We start from the raw sequence: 23,265 nt of genomic DNA on the forward strand, positions 1-23,265 counted from the left end.
CAGTAGGAGAGCAGAAGCTTGCTGGTGATAGGAGAGAGGGATGAGCACTTTTCTTTTGTAGAGATTTCTGCAGTCTCCTGGGTCCTAATTCTCTCATTGTTTCCCATCCTTTGTGGGAAAATAGGTTTGGAAATAGGTGAGGCTTTGGCACCTCCCTCTGAGTGGAAAGAGAAAGAAAGCTCCATTGGTTTGGGCCACAGCTGCGAGAGACTCGCTCTGCTGCTCCTTCCTCCCAAGTCTGCAAACAGCGATAAGCTCTCTTCAGGAGTCCGAGGACCCTGAGAATCGGTCCCTACGCGGGGAGGCTGGCAACACAGGCACCAGGGTCTCCTCTTAGCAGGACAGGATGAGGGAACCCACCTCCACTCCAGGCACCCTCCAGCGTCCGGAAAGCAGAACCTAATGACCTTGACCTCGGAGGAAGCCGTACCCTAGGCTGATGGGGGCGTCCCCTCACCGAGGGCAGAAAACTCCTCTGGAAAAGCTGTCTAAACAAAGGGCATTCCTTAGCTTCCACCCGGATAGCCGAGCCTCCCACCAGGCCCCGGGTGTAGAGTTACACGCGTTCCCGCGAAGCTCAGGAAGAACGTGCTGTTTTCTTAGCTTTTGCTCGGGTTGAGCCGCGTCCCACAGCTGCGCTCCCCGCAGCCGCCCTGGGTCTGCCACCCGCCGCGAAGGGGGTCAGTCCCGCCGAGTGCCCCGCGTCCCCCCGCGCAGGGCCCGGGCGTCGTTCCCGAAGTCGGCCGGGGCCGTGCCTGCCCTCCCGCCCCCTGACGTGAGTGAGGCGCTTGCTCCCGGGCCGCGGGAGAAGCAGCTCCCGGGACTCGGGCGTCCGGCCGGCGAGCGGCCCGCGGCTGCAGCGGGCGCCGAGGGCGGCGAGGCCGGGCGGGGCAGGCCCGGCTGCTCCAGCCCCTTCCGCTCCCCTCCTTTCTGCGCTCCGCTCCCGCTCGCCCCGTCCCTGCCCTGGAAGGCGCCCGGCTTGGCCTCTTTCCCCTTCGTGGCACAGCCATGAACTAGCCGCCGATGCCACTGCCTTCCCCTCCCGGCCCGCTCCCCTCCTCGGACCCGGAGGGAGGCCGTGGCCGGACCCGCCCAAGCCCGGGGCTGCCCGCTGAGGCGGGAGCAGAGCCCGGACCCCGGGCCTAGGAAGGAGAGGGGTAGAGGAGGGCTCGGCTGTCCAGGGATAGACGGGATGCAGGAGGCGGCGGCCAAAGCTGCGGGCGGCGGCCCTCAGTGAGTACCGAGGAGGTGAGGCGCCCGGCCGGCTGGCGGGGTGGCCGGGTGGCTGGGCCACGGAGCCGGTAGGGTGTGGGAGGGGGAGGCCCGCCCTTCGTGTCCATCTTCATTTCAGCCTTTCTGAGTTTGAGCAAATACAGCACTGGGACCTCAGAATCAGGCGACTCCGAGCAGCACGGTCTGTCTCCCCAGACGGCCCCGCAGTGCCCCAGTGGAAGGCGCTCATTCCCGAAGGTCTCCCCAGATGCGTTATCTCTGCAATCCTGGTCCAGCGCGTACCGGCCAGAAAGTTCTTTTCATTTAACTGAAAAGACGTTTCATTACATCCTAATCCTCTGCTCTCTGAATTGAACCTTAGAAGATCAGTGACTGGGCTGCATAGAGAAAGTTGGTACATTCTAGATTAACTGGTAAACGATCCCGGCCTTCCAAAGATATAGTCCTTACACTTCACTGGTTTAAAGCTGATGTAACATTTTGTACTATGTGTGTATTTTACTTTATGAAATATGTACATTCCTGAAACATGTATAAATTGAATTATAATAAACAACTATAGAGGAAGGGACTTGCCATTTAAGAGACTTCTGTGGTGAATCTTTAGTCAATATATGAAGCGAATAATTAACGCCTAATTTGTAATTTAGGTCAATATAGATTTTTTACGTTTACAGTTTACTTCAAGTGGGACATAGCTAGAGGTATGATGTCGAGGGAGCATTTTCTCAGAGAGCAGGATAAATAGTAAGACACTGGCCTGTATGTGTGCACAGAACAACTTGGTGAAGAAAATCCCATGCTCACTGTCGTTCCCTGTGAACACGTTGTCAGCCCTGCCACCAAGGAGCTGTCGTTCTGGCAAGTCACTGAACCTCTCTAGACAGGATATTCTCATCTATAGAATAAGAGGTATGGGGTTAAGTGATCGCCGAGTGCTTTGGAAGAGCCCCGGCCTTGGAACGAGAAGCTTTGCAATTCAAACTGGCCTCCCCTTAGCACCTGTGTGACACAATCTCACTGTACCTCAGTTTTTCCGTCTGTAAAAATGGGGATAATAATGCTCTTCTGGCCGAATTGTGTCAGGACTTTCCGAGAGACTGCTAGAAAGCACTTGAGGCCTGCCTGGCGCAGAGCAGGTGCTGGTAGGGCCTGGTGACTGATTGTGAGCACCCCATGCTGCAGTCCTGGGGACTGGAGGGTGAGGGTAGGGGTGTCCATGGGGCACCTTCCACCTGAGGGTCAGATCCTGAACTCCTGTGTGATGTCACAGCCACCACCTGTCAGGGAAGCAAGAGGCCAGGGATTGGGAAATCTGACTTGGCTTTTCACTCTGGTCCACACTTGGCATAGGATTAGTCGTTTGACGCTGTGCCCCTTATGTAAAATGGGGATAGAAAATCGAGAACACTACTCAGTCTTGGAAGAAAAAAATCAATGATATCTTATTTTCATTGTCCAATGATTTATACGTTTCAGAGTGTGTTCACATTATCTAGAGGGTATCTCCTGCTCCATCCCCAAATTATTCTCATCTGGACAGGCCTCAATATGAAGGCACTTTGGGGACCCAAGAGGTAGTTGGAACTAGCCAGGCCCTGGGATTAAGGAGCTCTCTGTTTGTTTTTCTCTTCCAGAGGGCCCAAAACAGGGAGCAGAACAGCCAGCTCCATGGAGGTGACCTCAGCTGTAGAGAGAAGTGGCACTGAGCCACAGCCCAGTAATGGACACCTCCCAAGATCCTGGCCCTGCCCTCAGGAAGACAGAACACCCAGTCTGGTGGCCCCCCAGCCTCTTAGGGCATGGGGGATACAGCTCCAAGGCCCCTCTGTGCTGGAGTCCAAGGTCAGGGCCTTGAAGGAAAAGATGACAGCAGGAAAACAGGGGGTAAGCCCCTGCCTCTCTGCCCATGAACGGTCATCCCCCAAAAAACCCAAATGCCGACGAGTCAAAGCGGGTGGAACCAGGACTCCATCAGAGGGGTCCCTCCTGCCGGAAGCTGCGGTGGTCCTCCATGCTCGGAACCTGACTGACAGGCAGTTCATCAGCAGTGTCAGTGAGGAGAAACCCGCCAGGAATGGGGGTCCCGGACCTCCCAGGCCACCTCCCCCTGGGCTCAAGTGCTGGAATGAGAAGAGCCCATGGCCTCCAGAAGCCGTGTGGACACTGCCTCACCACGAGAGGGGGCTGCTGCCAGGTCCCGGCTCTTTGCACAACAACCCCCTCCACAGACTCACTCCAGGCTGGCCTAGGGGCCCCGGGCCTTGTAACGAGGTCACCCATACGCCCAACCTGAGGAAAGGAAGGTCACACCTTCTTTGGGAGGGTCTAGGCACAGGGGGAGACCTGGACAGCTTGTCTCTGACCCCCAAAGAGGATTTTGTCCCCAGGCCAGCCCTGCTGGGAGGGCTCTGGAGAGCTGGAGACCTAGGGGCCCTGGACACGGGGGGCAGCGCCTTGCCCCTGTCTGACCGGGTGGAGAGGAACCGCCTTCTGCTGCAGGAGATGCTACTTGTTGAGGGGAAGGGGCCCCCCAAGGTGGGACTCCAAGCCTGGCCTCCATCCTGGGACAGAACTGGACCAGGTGAGGCTCACTCTGTAGGTCTGGGTGGTGGGGCAACAGGAGGAGGAAAATGGGAGAGGGGCCAAAGAGTGGGGGTAAGGGAGGGAGGAGAGCACAACTGTTTATCACCAAAATCATCCAGATGTCCTCTTATGCTTGGCTTTGACATAGATTCTTTAGCATCTCGCAGCCGGTCCCATCTGCAAAGACCCCCAAGACTCCCCATACCAATGGGAGGCCACCCTCTGTGCGTGGGGGTGGAGGCTACCACGGCTTCTTCCCTATGGCTTATACCCTTTCCTAGAGTGGCGTTTTGTACCTCTCTCCAACGACATGCCCTCACCCCCCTTGGACCACTCCCCACAAACCGGCTGAGCATCCTGTCAGGTGGGCTGGACTCAGGTGGAAGCACTGCTGTGATGTGCAAGTGTTCGGGCCTGAGAAGACACCTTCTTCCCCTTCTTTCCTCCCCATCCCAAAAGCTCCTTCCTCACCCCTGCCGGCCCCAAAGCCCATGGCAATCACTGCCCACCTGCAGTCGCTGTGACAGGCTGTGCCTCCACCTCTCAGGCCAAGACACAGGCAGAGGGGGCAGGTTTATCTGGGGAGTAAAGGGCTTCTGGAGAAACCCTTCTCTTCAACATTCATTAAGTGGCAGCTGAGAGCCCAGTTTCCTGCTCTTCCCTGATCTCTGCTTCCCTTCTGGATCCTAGAGCGACCAGCAGGGGACGTGGATTGGGACTCGGGAATCTCCCTGCAGGACTCGGACCAGAACAGGTAAGCGCTCAGAGCGCACATTTTCTCTCCCTCCTTCCTCGACATCATCCCTCCATTTATCCAGCGTCAGCAGAGTGGGAGACCTTGAGAAAGCACGAGGGCAGGCAGACCCTGAGTGGCAGACCAGTGGACAGTGGGCCAATATCAGTCATCATCCCTGAGACCACGTAGCGTGCCAGTCAGTCACCCCGTGCCCTGGGCTGGGGCCTGCCTGCTACTTGGAAAAAACAAAACACTGGGCATGAGGCAACGTGCAAAGATCATCACAAACAACCCACTCTGCATTCTTGGGAGTCAGTTCCCCTGCCATCCTCTGTCTCTTCATCTTGAAAGCGGGCTGAATAGTATCTGTGTGGTGACTTCACAGGACTGCATAAGGCTAAAACGAGATACTGGTTGTGAAAATCCTTAGGGAAAGTACATGAAAGCAAAGCATTTACTACACCAATTCCTTCCCCAGTCGAGGGGATGTGCTGGGCCATGTAAGGCTCTCACCTCCTCTGACCTCATCGTGACATCCCACAGACTTTGCTCTAGTCCCTCTACCCGTGTGCTGGGGAACGGGGGCACACTGGGGAGAAGAGCGAGCTCACATTGGGGGTGAGCGCCACCCAGGGGCCTGAGCTGCCCCTGCTGGTGTCGCTCAGAGGCTGGCCGCAGCCAAAGTCTGTGCCGTGCTCCAGGCCCACGAGGCTAAAGGAGGTCCCAGAGCTGGGAGCGGCCCCATTTTCCCAGCTGTGCAGTCATGAGCGTCTCTGGTCTCTGCTGAATGCAGAGGTTAGCATGTTGCTTGTCCATTTTTAGGCCACTCCCTACATAAATGCCCCTTAGTTTGTCACAAAGCAAGGGCTGCCCAGATTCAGGTGATTCAGCTTCTGCTCGGCTGCTGGCCCTCTAGGTAGCTAGAGAGGGCCAGCTGGAGAGGGGGTGGTCTGGCTCCTTCACCCGTTGTTATGTGTGATTTGCAATCAGTGTTACTCCCTCTGCCAGGGGTCTCTTCTCCCTCCTCCATGGCCAGCAGTTTCCACCTCTGCTCATGTCCCCACTCAGCCCTGCCACAATGTGGAGGAGTGTGACACTCGTTCCTCCTTTCTCTCTTCTCCTCCTTCCCTGGAAGCCCATGGAGAAGACAGGCTTGGGCAGATGCCCCAGACACCTCGTGTCCTATGAGATGGTGTCTTTTTTCCCTACAGCTGGCTTCTTCCCACCGTTGCTCCCAGGACGGGAGAGAGGCCTAGCTGCAAGATGCCGCCACCATCCCCTGGGGGCTGTGTCCAGAGGTCACTAGTGAAAGGAGTCAAAGCTCCTGCCTGGCATTTTGGATAATAAGTAATAAAGGAGAACATCAAGCATGAGGTAGGGAGGGACTTCCCCCAGTCCTGTGAGGAGATGGCATCTGTGTAGAATCCTCAGAATGGGGATTTCTGGACAAGTTTTACATCTGGCAGGCCATCTGCAGCATTCTCATGTTCAGGCAGAGTATGGGTGTGCATGTGTAGGATGTTTAGGCATGTATGTGTGTATTGTATGATACGTATGTATATATAGTGAGATATATATAGTATGATATATATATAATATGGTATATATAGTGTGTGTATATATATATATATATAATATATATATAGTATATATGTACATATGGTGGGTAAGTACATGTGTGGAGAGAGAGAGGGGGAGAGAAAAAGAGTGCCTTAGTGAGCTTTAGGATTCTGCTCCCCATATATCGAGGCAGAGAGTTGACATGAGGAAAATTTTGTCCTCAGGTTTGTTTAGAAGGTTGCTCAGAGTGCCCCGTTGACCTCTACTGCCAATTTACAGCCAGGCATGTACTGAGTAGACACCCAGAGAATATATCTGGTGCAAGGATGAGAGAACTGTGTTTCCAGTTCCCCCACACAGGGCAACTTGCTTGGCATGATTCCTGAGTCTCCTGGGCAGATATTAAAATGGTCCCTAAGGGAACCCTCGTGCACTGTTGGTGGGATTGCAAATTGGTGCAGCCACTATGGAAGACAGTATGGAGGTTCCTCAAAGAATTAAAAATAGAACTGCCTCATGACCCAGCAATTCCACTCCTGGGTATTTGTCCAAAGAAATTCAAAATACTAATTCGAAAAAATATATGCAAGCCTATGTTTACTGCAGTGCTATTCACAGTAGCCAAGATATGGAAACAAACAAAATGCCCATCAATAGACAATTGGATAAAGAAATTATGGTACATTTATACAATGGAGTATTACTCTGCCGTAAAAAAGAATGAAATCACCATTTGCAACAACATGGATGGACCTAGAGGGTATTATGCTAAGTGAAATAAGTCAGACTGAGAAAGACAAATGTCATATGGTCTCACTTATGTGTGGAATCTAAAGAACAGAATAAATGAGCAAACAAAACACAAATGGACTCATAGATACAGAAAAAATCTGATGGTTGCTCAATGGGAAGGGGCTTGGGGGACTGGGGAGAAGGTGAAGGGATTAGAAAGTACAAATTGGTAGTCATAAATTAGTCACAGGGATGTGAAATACAGTATGGGGAATATAATCAATAATGTAAAGATCACGTAGAGGATCCAATGGGCACTTGTATTCTTGGGGAGGCCACTTCACATGGATGGTGCAGATGCCTGACCACTGCACTGTACACCTGAAGCTGAAGTAGAATAATATTGAATAGCAACTATGATTAAATGGTCACGGATGTAAAGTGCGGCATAGGGAATATAGTCAACGGTACTATAATAGCTATGTACGATGTCAGAGGGGTAGTAGACTTGGGGGAAGGGGGGCTATCACTTTGTGAGGGGTGTAAATGTCTGATCATTACATTGTTTTGTACACCTGAAACTAATATCAAAAATTAAATTCATTTTTTTAAAAAAGTGGTCCCTAAGACACAGCAGGGCTCCATCTCTGCTTTACAGGAGATAGATTTATTGATGCCATTTCTGTGTAGCTGATTTTCCCAAGAGACCTTTGAAATAAGGCACGTTTCTCTTAGCTCTGTCGCGCAGGAGTGCCACATGGCAGCAGGGTCCTGGGCTTAGTGCCTGGACTAAGCGGCATCGTGTTCTGAGGCTGTGGCCATGTGTCATGATGGCCAACCTGACACGGACCTGGCCTCCTTCAGGACATACCCTGGCTGTGAGCCCCTCCGACCTTCTCAGGGTTGGTGGCATAAAACATCCTGCTTCACATTCAGTCAAGTTTAGCATCAGTGCAGTTCAGTGTTGCAACTAAATAACCATTTTGACCAATTTACTCAACATGTATCTAATTATGTCCACAATTGTTACTGCTCTGCGTGGTGATGAAACATGGTGATGAAACAAGAAGCTCATGACATGACGATGCCTGCAGAGCTCGATAGTTACTGTCTGACTCGGGGGACGGGCCAAGCTTGTTGGGGTGTAGTCACAGGGAGAGTCAACCATGGAGGCGAGACTCTCGAGATGCCAAGGGCACACCAGAAGTGCCCCAGGACCCTAAATGCTTAGGGTCACATGCAGAGGCGACCTCCCTTCCCTGGCCCCTGGGTTGTCCCCTCTACAGAGGACCAAAAAAGGCCTGGTCCTAGAGAGCCAGACATCCTGTGGCCAGTCCTTCCCTCTAGAAAACCATGCCAGCCAGCCTTGCCACTTTCAAGCCATTGTTATGTGCCAAGTACTGTGCTAAGTGCTGTATCCATATTCTCATTTTAGCTCTTTTATTGTGTCTGTTTCACTGACAGAGAGACCCCTCTGGGGAGAGGTTAAGTGACTTGCCCAGGGTCATACTGCCACTAAGTGTTGGAGCCAGGATTCGCACTCAGAGCTACTTGGCTCCAAGGTCTGTGCTCTCACCCTTAAGCTGCACTTCCACAAGCTGTCTCTTTGTGCCCCCACAGGCCACGCCTTGAGTTAGGGGACTGAACTTCCGCCTCCCCCACCCTGGTGTTCTCGGGTGTAGGCAAAGGAGGGTAGGTGACAGACACCATTGGATAAGCTTGTTTCTCTCCTAAGTCACTGTTGACGTAATTCAGGAAATGGGGTTTTCATTTGGGGGGAGAGGATGAGGTGAGAGGTGAACACTTCAGGGAAGGCAAAGTGGGGCCAGGGTTTTCAGTGGTCTTGTCTGTGGGCTGACAGGGGACCGGAGGCCTTAGAGATGGGGGGGGGGGGAAGGGAAATGCCGTCCTCCAGCCCTTAGCAACCCTGTGAGCGCTCACCCTCTTCTTATGTAAAATGGCCAGGACCAGCTTGGCCCCTTCCCTGTCTTGAGGCCATCTTGTAATCGGCTTACAGATTGCCTGAGGATCCCAAATTAACCCAGCTTGAGCGGAAAGTGTGTGAAGCCAGAGGAGCAGTAGCAGTCAAAGCCATGTGTACCCCGGGCCCCGTACCACAAGGAAGTCAGTGCAAAAATTACTCAGGGTCGTCGGGCTGCTGTGAGCACCAGGGCGACAGGCAGTGGTTTCGGAGGCCGTGCTATGACCCAGCCGCTCTGGTTCAAATCAGGACCTTCTGTGTGAGTGATCTTGGGGCCACCCGAGTGTTTTTAATTATTGAGCCACCCGAGGGCTTTAATTATTGCTCTGTTGGGGGGAAACAGAGAGGAGAAGGTCGTATGTTTCATATGTGCTGTGATGAAGGAAGATGGGAGGATTTCCTACGTTGTTGATTTGCCCCATCCCTGTGGCAGAATCATGCCCATTTCTCTGTACAGAGCCCAGTCTCCAGTGCACACATTTCTGCATGAGAAAAGAGGGAGCAGCAGAGAGCCAGCCCGCAGCTGCTCACACTTTGGTGGGTCCCACTTTTGGGGTCCCTGTTGGGATTGCTGCGGTCAAAACTCTCTGCCCTGAAGCAGGGCTAATAATAACGGCAATAATAATAATAAATGCTAACATTGGACTCTTACCAAATGCCCAGCTCTGTGCTAACCTCTTCTAAGGGAATCAATCTCACTTAATAACTGAGCCTTTAGTTAGCTGATGAGGACACTGAGGCCTAACCCCTTAGTAACCTGTCAGGGTGACACAGGTGCTTTCCAGAATTAGACCCTGGACAGGCTGCCCCAGAACCACTGCTCCCAGGTCTGTCCTGTCAGCGTCCTGCAGCCCTGGGAAGGAGACGCCCAAGACAAGGTCCTTGCAGCATGGAGCACATGGCCCAGAATAAAAAGTTCCGGGCTTTCCTTTCCTCTTCTCCTCACTCAGGAAACTGCACACAGTATGACAGCAGGAGAGCTCTTTCCTTGGTCATCAAATGGCTTGATAATATACAAAACTGGAACAAATGCTAGGCAAAAAGCTTTATACAGTATGTTCTCTGCACTAGATATTTTCCCTTTACCTGCTGCATCTTGGAATCTGGGAAGTGTCAGGTCACGTTACTTTCCAAATTGTTTCCCTAATTCGTGTTCCTGGGATGAAAGGGTTAAATCCAGACTTGCTGGAGCTTATCGTTTTAATCCGGGTTTATAATGGCTGCAGAAAGAGGCCACTCTGTCCTGTTGACCTCCCTGGCTAGGAGAGAAATGGTAATTGTCCTGACTTGAGCTCTTGGCCTGCCTGAGTATGAGGGGAGCTGAGCTCAGAGCTAAGCCTGTCCCTCCACCAGGAACCTGGCTTAGCCAGGGAGACCAGAGGGGAGGGGCCCACACGCTACCCTTTGTCCTTGGGAAGCAGCTTAGGACTCCGGTAACTGGAAGGGGAGAGAGAGGCCGGAACACTCCTGTGCAATTCCAGTTGTCCCCGACAGTTAGTTCTTTGTAGGGTTTGCTGCTCCTCGAGGACCAAACATCTGTGGTGTGAACCCCCCAGGGAAAGGACCTCAAAGTCCCTCACCCCACCTTGGGGTGCACCAGACTACCTGGCCAAAGGCCCAGACTCCTAGGGTACTGAGTCCTCTCCCCTATCCAATTCCTGTTGTTCACAGATGGGGAAACTGAGGCCCAGGGAGGAAAAGCGCTCAGCCACTTGATCCGTATACCCTACCTGTGAATGAATGAGTCCCAGATGTGCAAGCTTTCAAGAGTGACAAACGCTGTCTTAGGTGGAATTGCCTTTGTCTAACCACACACTAACTGCCCCAATCCTTCCAGGAAAGTTCCAGAGGAATTGTGAAAGCTGGGATTGTGGGTTATAGTCCATATGGGAAGGTGTTGGCTCCAGGGCTGTGTGCCCTTGGCAGACGCCAGGGTCAGATTAGACTGGAAAGGCTCCCTCACATGGGAGAGTCTGAACCCATCTGCTGGTGGGGTTGGCGCCCTGGGGTGGGCCAGTACGATGCAGCTGCAGCGATGGGAGACGGGCAGTTAGAGTGGCCCAGGCTCCTAGCCCCACAGCACCGCACCTGCTTGAGCCTGCGTCTGGGGAGAAAGAGTGCCTTCCCCCACAGGGCTGAGCAGGGCCTGCCCGCTCCGCTCCGGGTCCTCCATGACTCGGCAGCGCCTGCCCTGCTGACCTTGGCTGCCATCTGTGAAGGTGACTGCCACTCTCCCCCTTGCTCAGTGTGTTTACTCCAGGTGCCTACAAAGCCCTGCTTTTCTAATCAGTGGAGAAACCAGCTTTGTCTGCCAGGAACCAGAGCAGGGCAGCTGATGGGAAAACAAAAAATACCAGGTCCAAGTTGAGGGAGAGAAAGGAAACAGCAAAGCTGGAATATGGCTTAGGAACCTGGGGCAAGGCCGATCCTGGAAGCATCAGGCCAGCTGCCGGGGGCCATCCTGCCTGCCCACCAGGTCTTGTGACAAATGCCCTCCGACAGCCGGGGAAGCACAGCTGCCACTGGAAGGCTCTGAGCGTGCGGGCGAACAGCCAGCGGCCCCCGGCTGCAGGGGCGGCTCTCCGGGCTGGTAACCTCATTATCTCTGCTGTCGGAGCAGGAGCCCCAGGGAACACAGCTGCTCTCAGCAGCGCATTGGAGGAGCTGCCTGCTCGGGAAGCTGTGCAAAGGGAGGCCTCTCCTGCCAAAGGAGGCTTCACAGAGCAGCAGGCCTGGAGACGCACATTCACATTGCTCCAACCGACCCTCCTGCTTCCAAAACTGTGCCTGCGCCCTGCCAGGGTTCACGGGCACAGATGGCGCCTTTCTTCTAGCGGTTCTTTTTTTTTTTTTTACCCCTTGGGCTCCAAAGGAGGGTTAGGTACAAATCATAAGAAAAGGAGAGAGAGAGAGAGAGAAAGGTATGGAAGGAAGAAAGGAAGGGAGGGAGGGAGGAGGGAGGAAGAAAAAAGCCCGAGCCTGCCCAGAGCTTGTCCAAGGAATTCCCAAGGCGGCCTCTGAGTTGTGCCTCTCATGTCAGTCACCTGTCACTTGCAAGGCCCCTTTCTCAGGTGACATACGGGGTGGGTAAAGCGTGGCGTTGGGCAGGCTGCAGCCTGAGATCTGGGCCCTGCTGAGTGTCTCCCTGCTGAGCTCTTCCAGTGGACCCTCCCTGGTGAGGACAGCCCAGCGTATGTGTAAGTGAGGATAGGAGCAGCCAAAGAGGAGGCTGAAGTCACCTCACAGCGTGTGTCTGACTCCAGCCACAAACATCTGCAGCCATCCAGCCCTGGGACCCAGGAAGCAGCAGAAACAGGATATGGGAAGGATGCTGGAGGCAGTGGGGCCGGCTGTTGCCTGCTTTGCTCTCAGTTGCTGTTCGACCTTGAGCGATGTGCCAAGCACGCCTGTCTGCTCCTCCGGAAGACCCTCATCTGTCACGTGGAGAGCACACCTGCCCTCGGCCAGCCTGGCTGGGAGCGCGAGCTCTGCGCAGAGAAACGCCTTGTCAGTCAGAGGCGGTGGGGCTGCTGTTACCGCTGGAACCCGCTGTGGGCTGTATGTCACTGTCTGGGAGACAGCTTTGAAAAAGGGCTGCTGTCATTTTCTGCAGCTCTGGACTGGCCGGGGAGGCAGCATACATGTAGGTGGTGAGGGCTGGTAGAGAACCCTTATTGTTATGAAAAATCAAGCCATTTGCCGACTTGGTGTGGGTTCAGCTCAATTTCTCTCGGCCCTCAATGGACGCCTGGCGGGTTTGGATTGGGAGTGAGGCAGAAAAACAGCAGGACTTATAAAAATGTGATTCCCCCAAGGGCAGGGCCTGAGTCCTTGTTTCTGTGTGTATGTGGGGGGGGGGGTGCAGGGTGGTGCTGGGTGAGCTTGAGTGGGTATGTGTGGGTGCAAAGAGACAGAAGGAATGAAGGAGGTGATGCGTGTAAAGACCATCTGGCTGGGCACAGGCCCAGCCCAGCAACCCAGGCCCTTTTCTCTCCCTCCCTCCAGAAAACTCCCGCTGTCTGCCCAGGGAAGGAACAATAGAATAATGTGGCGACTCCCCTACCCTTTTCTAGATCTTCCTGGGGTCTCTGCCTCTGGTCCCTGAGCAGATGTCCACGATGGGCCAGCTCCACAGCCCTGTCCAGAGTGGCTCAGGGCCAGGCCCCAGGCCGGGTGCCCTCCGTGTGGGAGCTGGACGAGGACGGCTGCACATGCAGGGCTTTTTCTGGCACAGCCATGCCTAACACTGTTAAAGCCCTCCTAATCCGTGTTATTTTCTTCTACTCCCTCCCCCACCCGCTCTGGCCTGCGTGCCACCCTGCAGGACCTCTGGACCCAAGCCGGAGCCCGTGCTGAGGAGCCCCACGCATGAGGAAGCCAAGCACCAGCTGCAGCGTGCCCGCATGAAAGCCAGGACCCGGCCCCTCCGTGCCAGCCATGATATCGTGCCCACCGTGGCCCAGGGCAGCCGGTGAGTGGGGCCTGGGCCAGGCTGGCCTGGGAGGGCTGCGACAGGGAGAGGGGATGGGACCCAGCCCAAATGGCACGGCTTACTCCTCTCTTCTGCCTGTGTGCATGTGGTTCCCACATCAAGCACTTGCTTTAGCTCAGTGAGTGGGTCAACACACTTTCCTGAGGTACTGAGGATTCGAAGGTGAATAGAACATAATCAGAGCTCCCTGGGGAGACAAGGTCACTGTCTCCAGGGAGAAAGACAGGCAAACAATCAGTACAATTCTGTGGGCCGTGGTGTAGGAGAGGAAAGAGGTACGCGCAGGGCTGGAACCCCGAGGCTCCACCTGGAAAGGACGGGGGAGGCTCGAGAGGAGGTGGCTTCTAAGCTGGGGCTTGGAGGAGATCCAGATACTCTCCGGGCAGATTAGGGAGGCGGGGGTGAGCATCTGGGGCAGAAACCATGAGCAGAAGCACCATGCTCAAGAGTTCGGCCAGGCTGGAGCCTGAAGGAATGCTGGGTACATGGTGTGAAGGCCAGAGAGCTCCCTGGTGGCCAGTCGTGCGGGCCTCCAGGCCAGCTGAACAATTGGCTAGTACCTACTGAAGGGTTTTCAGGGGGTGGGTAGCATGACCACATTTGTGTTTCCAGGAAGCCGTTCTGGCTGCAGGGATTGTTGCATCTGGGGGCTGGGGGCCGAGAGGAGGCTGCACCATGGTCCTGGTGAGATGTGACACGGAGGATGGTTTGGAGATAAGAGATTGCCAAGAGCCAGGAGTAAGCAGGTTTAATGAGGCTGAGAAGTGGGTAAGAGACTCCGGAACCAGAAGACTGGGTTTGAATTCTGGCTCTGCCACTTATTAGCTGTGTGCCTTTAGGGAAATCTCAGTGCCTCAGTTGTCTCATCTGCAAAATGGGAATTGTCATAGTGTCTGTATTACAGAGTTGTTGTGAGGGTTATATGAGTTAATATTGGTAAAGTGTTTAGAACAGCACCTGACACGTAGTGAGTAATACTCTATGCATGTTACCTCTTAATATTAATTCATTTACAGTTGTCCCCCCCTTATGGGCAGGAAATATTTTCCAAGACCCGCCGAGGATGCCTGAAACCTTGGATACTACCGAACCCTACACAAACTATGCTTTTTCCTGTACATGCATAACTTTTCACTGAAGGAAGCACTCTGCAGCTTCTCTGACATATCTGAATTGTCGGCATCTCTACTCTTGCCCTTTGGGGCCATTATTAAGTGAAATAAGGGGTACTTGAACACAAGTACTGTGACACTACCACAGTTGATCTGATAACTGAGACGGCTACTAGACTCCAGGGTACGTGGCATGTGCAGCATGGAGACGCTGGACAAAGAGTGGATTCATGTCCCTAGTGGGACGGAGAGGGACGACATGAGATTTCATTCCGCTACTCGGAATGGTGCACAATTTAAAACTTATGAATTATTTATTGCTGGAATTTCCCATTTCATATTTTCAGACTGCAGTTGACCGCTGGTAACTGAAAGGACAGAAAGTCCCCACAGCTAAGGGGGAACTACTGTAATGAACTGGATGGGGACAGTGTGAGGGGGGCATCCAGGATGTAGTCCAGGGTTCTGACTTGGTGTCTGAAGGGTTGGTGGGGGCTTAGCCAAGGAGGGAAGCTTAGGTGCAGGGTCAGGCTTTGGAGGGGGTTGCCCAGAGAGCATCCACTAGAGATTCTTATCAGGCAGTTGGACACAAGGTGTGTAGAAGAGGAGAGAGGTCAGAACTCCAGACTTGGGCATTACCCTGATTTCACGCTGCCAGAGCCATGGGTGAGGATGAGTGCATCAGGGGTGAAGAGATGGGAAAAGAACAAGTTCAAGGACATTCAGACCCGTACTTTGCATACATGGCTGCTCTCTGATGACATCCCATCCCCATCATTGTGCCTGTTCCATGTACGGTGCCCCGCAGGAACCACTTACACCTGGAGGTCACCACACCAGAGCTGGCACACCTGGGATTGAGGTGGGACTGCCAGCCCACACCAAACTGCACCAGGCCCTCTGAGTGGTCTGAGTGGCTGACAAAACCCATGGCTTCTTTGGCACGGTGGGCCTGCCGGGCCTGCTGGTTTCCATCACCACCCGGCACAAGAGGAAACGAGGACTCTGAGTGGAACTGAGCCATCTGCTCTTTGATGGGAGTTGCTGAACCCACTCCTGAAAGGCAGAGGACCCGCACAGCACCTTTGAAATGACCCTAGCATGAGCAGAGGGCGGCAGCCTACCTCCATGTCCAATGTCAGTGTGACCTGAGGAAACGGGCTCAGGAGACCCAATACCCTGCCTAACAAGAGGTGCCAGACCATGTGCCCTTGTATTTCCACATTTTGTGCCTCGTGTCCCTCTGGCTGGAGGCCACTCCTTAGGAACAGGCATGGCTTCTCTGCAGCATCCTAACTGTTCTTCTCTGCATGTAACGGGGCTCAGAGCCTTCAACTTCCACAGAACCCTCCTGTTCCCCTGTCGGTAGGAATGTAGGTTGGGTTGGGGAGCCTCAAAATAGGCAAGCAGACCGGCCAAACAGATCTGATTGTAGACACTGACTCTTGGACACTTCTTCTTCCCTGTATCACGTCAGCAGCTCACAACAACCCCAGTCATTAACCTTAAAGTAGGTTCCCCTTTGCCAGGCTGTCCCCTGGCTGTAGAAATGCTATAGAAATGCAAGGTGACCCACTTTAGCAGCTGCTGTGTCCAGAAAAGAATTACTTTGACTTGGCAGCACTGGTGAATCCTGAGAGGGCAGAGCTGAAAATCACTGCCAGATGCTTACTGCAGATGCTTCTAAAGGTTACGTTTGTCAGATCACCCTGGAGAGCCACGCTGAATTAACCTGGAGATGCCACACAGGCCCTGGGCCTCAGTTAGATGCAGGAGCCCCCACCCCCATTCTCCCCAGCCTGGAGGCATCACTGCTTCCAACAGAGCAGTTTGGTGAAAGGTGATGGAAGAGTGGGGGCGGCAGAGCCCTCTCCAGAGGCCTTCTTTATCCTGGGTCTAGTGGGGGTGGCTGGGGCACGCCTGAACAGACAGGCAGGCTTTTCCCCGGAGGCAAAGGGGCAGCAGGGGCTGCATTTTCTGGAAAGAAATCCCCGTAGATATCGAGCAGCTCTTGGAAGCACATGCTCATGCCGTTTGGGGGACAGGCACACCTACTTCAGGGAGGGCAGAACAAGCATGTCAGCACGATGCAGGGCCTGGGAGGTGACACCCTAAGTGCCAAGAGTGGCTGTGTGAAGTCTGGGTCGCACTGATTGTGTGGTTAGGACAGCATTGCTGCCGGAAGTGGGCCTCCAGCAAGGGGCCTTGCCATCCTTCCCACAGGGCCACTCGAGTCCAGGTTCTGAGCCAGACAGAATCCTGCTTGGGAGGGAGGAAAGCCTCAGCCTGAGAGGCTTGGCGGGAGGGGGTGGGAGGTGTTTGCTCACTGCTGAGGTGCCTCATTTGCTCCGCACTTGTCCGCCCAATCCTCAGGGCACCTTCATGCTCTGTCCCCAGCCACAGTGCCTCCCAGAGCAAAGGCTGATGCCAGAATGTGGGGACTCTTCCTAGCACAGCAATTCTCGTCCCAGCCGTTCAGGACCAGAGTGTGTGTGAGGGGTTGGGGAGGGGCAGGTCCAGGAAGGGGGTGTGCGAGCTGACAAGACGAGCCTCCAGGGCATCGGTCACTGTCAGAATTGTGTCTACGAAGAGAATTAGGAACCCCGAGTGAGAGCAAGAAACCCCGGCTTCAGATCCCACACAGTCGGTCTCGCACATGCTTCCCATTAAACCTTTCCAGCAAGTACAGTATTGCCACAATTCATTACCAGATGCCGTGATGGCCAGGTCACTTCCTCTCTCTCTCTCTCTCTCTCTCTCTCTCTCTCTCTCTCTCTCTCTCTCTCTCTCTCTCTCTCTCTCTCACACACACACACACACACACACACACACACACACAAAACCCACGAGGACTTTGATGTCATCCTTCTGTACGATCCTGAGTTTAATAATGTTTCACCTTGAATCAGGCTGAGTGGGCAACATGGCAAAGACAATAAAGACCGTCGTGATGACTTTGTTTAGCACTGTGTCTCGGGATCAGGATGGGCTTGTAAGCTCCTCGGATTTGCTGCCTGACTCCCCAGGAACCTGCTTTGGGGGTGTAGTTACTGACTGGCGTCGCCTGGGGTACCTCCCTCCCCACCTTCTGCCTGTGACCTCTCTCCTCCTGTCTCCCCATCAGAGATGGCGGGAGAAGCCCAGCCCTGGACCGGAGGACGCCCTTTGCCTGCAGAGACCAGCTCCAGAACGGAAGCACGAGTGACTCCTCCAGCGGGGAGTCCAGCAGTGGGCAGTGGCCGAAGCGGGGCCCCTCCCCGTCCCACGTCCGCTTTGAGGACGAGTCTGCCCGAGAGGCCGAGTCCCGCTACCTGGAGCGGCTGCAGCAGCGCCAGCGCCAGGTACTGAGCCCCGCGCTGCAGACGGGCGACCAGGGCCCCCTACGCTCCAAGCCCGAGCTTGCAGACTACATCGCCGGGGGCCTCCAGCGCAGGGATGCGGGCGAAGGGGCTCTGCACGGGCTTGTGGGCCGCCTGGACCAGAGGGCCCTCCCGGCGCCGCCGCCCACACGGGGCAGCCAGAGAACGTGCAGAGCCTGCGGCAGCTGCATCAAGGACCGACGGCCTGTCCAGGGGAAAGCAGCCCCCAACCCCAGGGTCCCCCAGGAGCGCGAGGCTGCCTCCGGACTGGAGGGACCGTCTGCTGAGCCCCCGGGCTCTCGCGGCCTGAGCGCCCCCGTCAGGCTCCTCCCCGCCAAGCAGGGGCTCCGGGAGACACACGTTGGAGACTCGGTGCGCCCAGAGGAGGTGGACTCGGCCCTGGACAGCACGGACACATCGGACAGCTGCAGGACCGACAGCGAGGAGGCTGGGACCTCGCAGCCCAGCAGGGCCCGCGGCCCGGCCCGAGGCAGCAGCCCCCGTCCGCGGGGCTCCAGGCCTCGAGGAGGCCACAGATGGTCCCGGAAGGAGCCGTCGGAGAGCCCTCGGGCCCCACACTACCTGCCTGCTGTTGATCTCAAGGAGGTTTCAGATGAGGCAAAAGGAGGCAGAGGACACACGCCTGAGGGGGCTGTGTTCCCCAGAGAAGATGCTTTCTCGCAGCTTCCTGTGCAAGGCTCTGAGAGGGCCTCCCTGGGGCCCCAGTGGCAACCAGGACCAGGAATGGGAAACCCCGGTTCTCACCCTGTGGATTCCTGGGCTCCGTTCAGGAAAGCCTGTGCCACCACCTCATTCATGAAGCTGGTGTCCCCTGGGCCAGACAGACAAACCCAGGTTATTGAAAGTCATGAGTCTCTGGAAACGGTGCCCCTGCAGCAGAACCACGACGAGCTCTCTGCCCCCTATCAGGCCCAGCAGCCAACTGCCTCCCTGTCCCCCGAAGGATGGGTCCCAACTCCTCCTTCTTCCCGGAACACCGCCTCACCTGGGTCTCACCGGAAGGCAGCCCTGGCTGGGCCTCGCAGGCCAGGTGACCAGGGAGAGTCTATGGACAGCCCTCCGTCTCCTTCCAGAAGTGTAGTGCCCACGGCCTGTGAGCTCAGCCCTCCGCAGACCGAGTCCTGCAGCCCCCACGTCAGCCAGCCACTGCTGAACCTGTCCTCCAACAACTGCAACAACAGCCTACCTGGGAGGCTGCAGGAGCCCGGGGGAGGCGTCATCCATGAGGGCGGGGTGCTGCAGGGCACCCGCAGCCAGGAGCCCGAGGCGCCCCTGGACAACTGCAGAGATGGTAAGGGGCTGCCCTCGGTCTAGGGCAGCCAGAGAGCAGAGGCCCCAGGCCAGGTCTGTGGCCTCGCACACTTTTTTCTTACCTTTCATCTTCATAGATGACATAGCCACGCACTGCTTTTAGCAGCCCCTTGAAGCCCCCCAGAGAAGCCGGCCAGGTCTGTGGGTGGGGTGCAGGGTTCCACATGAGCCTTTGGAGGCAGAGCGTGGGGAGGCAGTGGTGACGCTTCTGACCCGAGGGGTGTAGAGAAGCTCCAAGCTCCATGGCTGCCCGAGACCTGGGCTGTGAGAGAATTTGACGACGGGCAGAGCAGGGAGAGGCACCAGCTCCAGGATTTACTATGTGCTTAGAGCAGTAAATGCCAGATAATCACATGGCTGAGGCATTTGCCCTCAACATCTGTATTTTCGTTCATTCATTCATTCATTCATTGAGTATTGACTGAGCACCTGTTATATGCCAGGTACCGTACTCGGCACTGTAGGGAATGAATGCAAAAATGAATTAATTCAGTAGAAGTCCTGCCCTTGAAACCGTCTGTGGCCAGGTACTGACACACGGTTCAGAGGACACAGTAACCAGCAGGCAGAGCTCCCACAAGGAGCGTTTGGGTTATGCTCTGGCGCCTGAGCCCTCCCAGACCTCCCGGCCCTGGCAAGGATGTAAGATGTCACCTCTGCCCTTGGAAGGGGTCCTCATATTGTGGGCAATTCCCTGATGTTGTGACAACTCAGCCACTCACTCTTAGGCAGAGGTGACAGGCCTGCCCCACATGGCCTTGCCTTATTGTGCCCACAGCTCTGGCAGCCCTGGGGCTGGGGTGGCTCAGGAGGGATCCAGGGCTTGGAAACAGTGTAGGGAGAGGGCAGAGACGACAGGCCATACTGACCTTCCCGAGGGTGTGGATGCCCCCGCCTCCCCCCATGTGCTGGCCACCCCTCCATGGCACACAGACACATACATTTTCCCTCTCCCTCCCTCGCTCACGTGAACCTCAAGGAAGCAGGTCCCACCTTGAGGTCCCTCCCCCTCTGCTAAGGTGTGGTTTCCTTCCCTCAGTGGCTGTAGGCTGGCTGCTGGCGGCCCCCAGCCACTTCCTGGGAGGTTTCTATTCTGAGAGCTGCTGATCTTTCTGGGCAGCCTGGCCTTCACCTCCCGGGGCCTGGAGTAGAGGCCCAGGTGAGGCTCCTCCTTTCAGTATTAGCCAGGAGGTCCTGGACACGTCACCTAACCCCTCTGCACTCCAGGCTCCCCTGATGTTACCTGAGGAGAATAATAGAACCTGTCTCCTAGGAACTCATGAAATAATCTCTGTGGAGGACTTAAAGCATTGCCTAGTTCATCATGGATGCCCCAGGAATACAAAACTTGCCCCTGCTCCCAACTGTGTCTCTTGATATAGGAGGGACATAGCTTATCACAAGCGGCCCGTTCATTTCACAGACGTTTACGCATCACCTGCTGTATACCAGGTGCTGTGCCGGGGGATGGCCTGACAGCATTAAGACCCCGTCACTGCTTCGCGGGTCTCACTGCTCGCTGGGGGCCTCTCCAGTTTCCTCTGGCTCTTCTGCCTCTGGATTGGAAACGTTCTCTCCCCCGATCATGACCTGTGAGGCTGGGTCAGTGACACGGGAGGTCTCTGTCGTTGTGGCAGGAGGACTCCAGGACTTTCTCCCCTCCACAGGTGTCGGCACCATCAGCTCCGTGGCCATCACCCTCTCCCTGGCCTCAGAGGAGCCAGAGTCCAGCCAGGAACCAGAGGGAGGTCTGCAGAGGACAGCGCTGAGTTCCCAAGGGCTTGTGTCATCCGGGTGAGTGACAAGAGCAGCAGCCCTGACTGTAGGGGGTGGGGCCCGGAGACTCCAGGTGAAGAAAGAGCCCTGTTGGAGTGGTCGCACGACTGTCCTTACTGCTCCCAAATCCTCGCATGGTACCCCTATATTCCTTTCCCAACCTGTTCCAGTCTAAGGCACTTGATTATTCATGCACCCAACGTTTGTTGAATGGCCTCAAGCTCCAGGCGCTGTGCTGGACGCAGCTGGCCAGCCAGTCCCAGCCTCCAGATGCCCCAGGATCTGGTGATCTGTGTGTGGGGACTTGCTCCTGGCTCTGGGCTTGGAAATACCAGACGCTGAGGAAACAGCCCGCATTCACATTTCCATTCTCTCCTACGCGTGCGGTCTGAGCCCCTGCTCTGGGGCCTCAAAGCCTGGGCGAGCCAGTCCCCTGGTCGGGCCTTCCTCCTGTCCACTACACACCATTCCTGGGGACATGTGGCCCAAGGTGTCACCTGCACTGAGAGCCAAGGCTGCGTCTCCAGCCCTGTGTGCTCCCCAGAACTCGACACCCAATGTGTCCGCTAGGGTGTCTGAGAGGACTGACTTCTCCATCGCTCCTGACAAACACTGCTTCCCCCAGCAAACACAACACTGCTCGCGCCCCAAATCTGGGTGTCCTCTCGGCTGCTCCCTCTTCCTTCTCTGCGTCTCTAACCCCCTGGCCAGTCCTCTCCGGCTCCCGCATCCAGCTGTACCATGTTTCTCCTGGTCTACGCTGCGTCCCTTCTTTCTGGACGACGCCACGTGCCCTCTGCCCTCACTCCTGCCCCCTCCAGTTCCTTCTCCACACAGTGAGGGGGTCATGGGGTGACAGCACTAAGACCCCGTCAAATGCTGTCAAAGGGATCTTTCTAGAACCTTCATTAAATGATGTCATTTCTCCTGCTTGAAACCCTTCCGTGCTTTTTCCTCTCAGAATAGAATCCAAACCCCTCCCCTCGGATCCCGTGCCAGTGTAATCGGGCCTCGGCCTGCCCGTGTGACCTCACCTGGTGCCTCCTTCCTCCTGGCTCATTACACCCAAGTCCTGTTGGCCTGACCCCGTTATGTTCTTGAAAGCACCGGGCCTCTTCCTGCCCTAGCGCTGTGGTGCCAGCTCTTCTCTCACCCTGGAATTCTCACCTCCTGGCTTGGCAGGACTGGCCTCTTCTTGCCAGGCAACTCCCAGTCTAAGTGTCATCTTCTCAGAGCGGCCCTTCCTGGTCGACCTGTCATTGTCTGCTTCACCCCACGCAGCAGTCACTGGTGGTTTCTCACTGTTTCCTAGTCTGCTGTTTATAAGCTTCCGAGGAAAAGGACCTTGTCTGTTTTGTTTACCACTTACCCTCATTGTTTGCCACACGTCCCAGTGCCTACAAGAGGCCTGGAAGAGGTTCTCAAGAAATAGTGAACGAACAAGTGAATGAATAAACGATTGGGTGACTCCACAGTTGAGTGTGATGCCGAGGGTCTTGTCTGAGCTGCTCTCCCTAAAAGCTACCCAAGCAGCGTCCCACGGAAGCCCACTCGGCCTTTCTTTCTGCAGCCTGGCTGTCGCTTCCTCCACAAGGCGTTGGTGCCGGCCCACCTGGGGCCCAGGGACCCTTAGATGCAGCCCGCCCTCATCGCCCCCAGCCCTCGCCCACCCACCTCTCGTCCACCCTTGCGTTTCAGAGCACTACCGGGGGTCAGTGCAAGACCCGGCCCACCCTCCGCTGCCCCTTCTGACAGGAACAAGAAAAGCAGCAGCAGCATCGCCTCCACCCTGGGGCTGAAAAAGTTCTTCTTGGCCCTGGGCCAGGGCACACGGCCCAGGTTGGGCAAGTCCCGCAGCTGCAGCGTGGAGCAGCTGCAGCCCCCGCTGCCTGGCTCGGCTTCACACAGCAGCACCCCCAAAGTGAAGAGAGCCCCATCGTTACAACACCTGCATCTGGTGAGTCCTAAGGGCCCAGCCGAGGGGTGTGTGAGGCCAGTGGTGGTGTAGCCACCATTGGAGTGAGAGGAGAAAGGAAGCACCCAGGAGGCCATGGTGGAGAAAAGGAAGCTGCTGGCTTCCCTATAGTTCATCCCTGAGGCTTGAGTTCCCTTGGACACGGTGGGGGTAGCAGCATTCCATACCTCTGCTCTTCCACCAGCTCCCCGTGCCTGGGCTCATCTTAGATTCCTCCTTCCACTCTGCCACCTCTGCCAAGACCTGGAGTCTACTGCCTGGTCATTCTAGAACCTTCTTCACTGTCTCAGTGACTCTTAGTCTAGCACAAATCACTTCACACCTGGATTAGCTCAACGGCCTCCTGACTGGCATCCCTGCTGATCTGAGCCCTGTCTTTCCCCCGTAGCTC

At 55.5% G+C, this 23,265-nt stretch overlaps 1 protein-coding gene across 4 annotated transcripts in view; it reads left to right on the top strand.

Moving 5' to 3' along the window:
- The first annotated feature begins 838 nt into the window (after nucleotides 1–838).
- The window catches only part of KIAA1614 (KIAA1614 ortholog), a 31,352-nt gene continuing 8,925 nt past the window's right edge, over nucleotides 839–23,265 (top strand). The window contains exons 1-7 of one of the 4 annotated variants that reach the window (XM_033093197.1): nucleotides 841–1,233; nucleotides 2,871–3,817; nucleotides 4,510–4,573; nucleotides 13,153–13,299; nucleotides 17,557–19,103; nucleotides 20,791–20,917; nucleotides 22,655–22,856. In XM_033093197.1, coding sequence (XP_032949088.1) covers nucleotides 1,193–1,233; nucleotides 2,871–3,817; nucleotides 4,510–4,573; nucleotides 13,153–13,299; nucleotides 17,557–19,103; nucleotides 20,791–20,917; nucleotides 22,655–22,856 — 3,075 coding nt within the window. In that variant the 5' untranslated portion in view covers nucleotides 841–1,192. Of the gene's footprint in view, nucleotides 1,249–2,870; nucleotides 3,818–4,509; nucleotides 4,574–13,152; nucleotides 13,300–17,556; nucleotides 19,104–20,790; nucleotides 20,918–22,597; nucleotides 22,857–23,265 lie in introns of all 4 variants that reach the window. The other 3 variants (XM_033093196.1, XM_033093198.1, XR_004421641.1) reach the window with 3 other exon arrangements.

This window comes from Rhinolophus ferrumequinum, chromosome 22 (genome assembly GCF_004115265.2).
Source record: "Rhinolophus ferrumequinum isolate MPI-CBG mRhiFer1 chromosome 22, mRhiFer1_v1.p, whole genome shotgun sequence".
NCBI lineage: Eukaryota > Metazoa > Chordata > Mammalia > Chiroptera > Rhinolophidae > Rhinolophus > Rhinolophus ferrumequinum.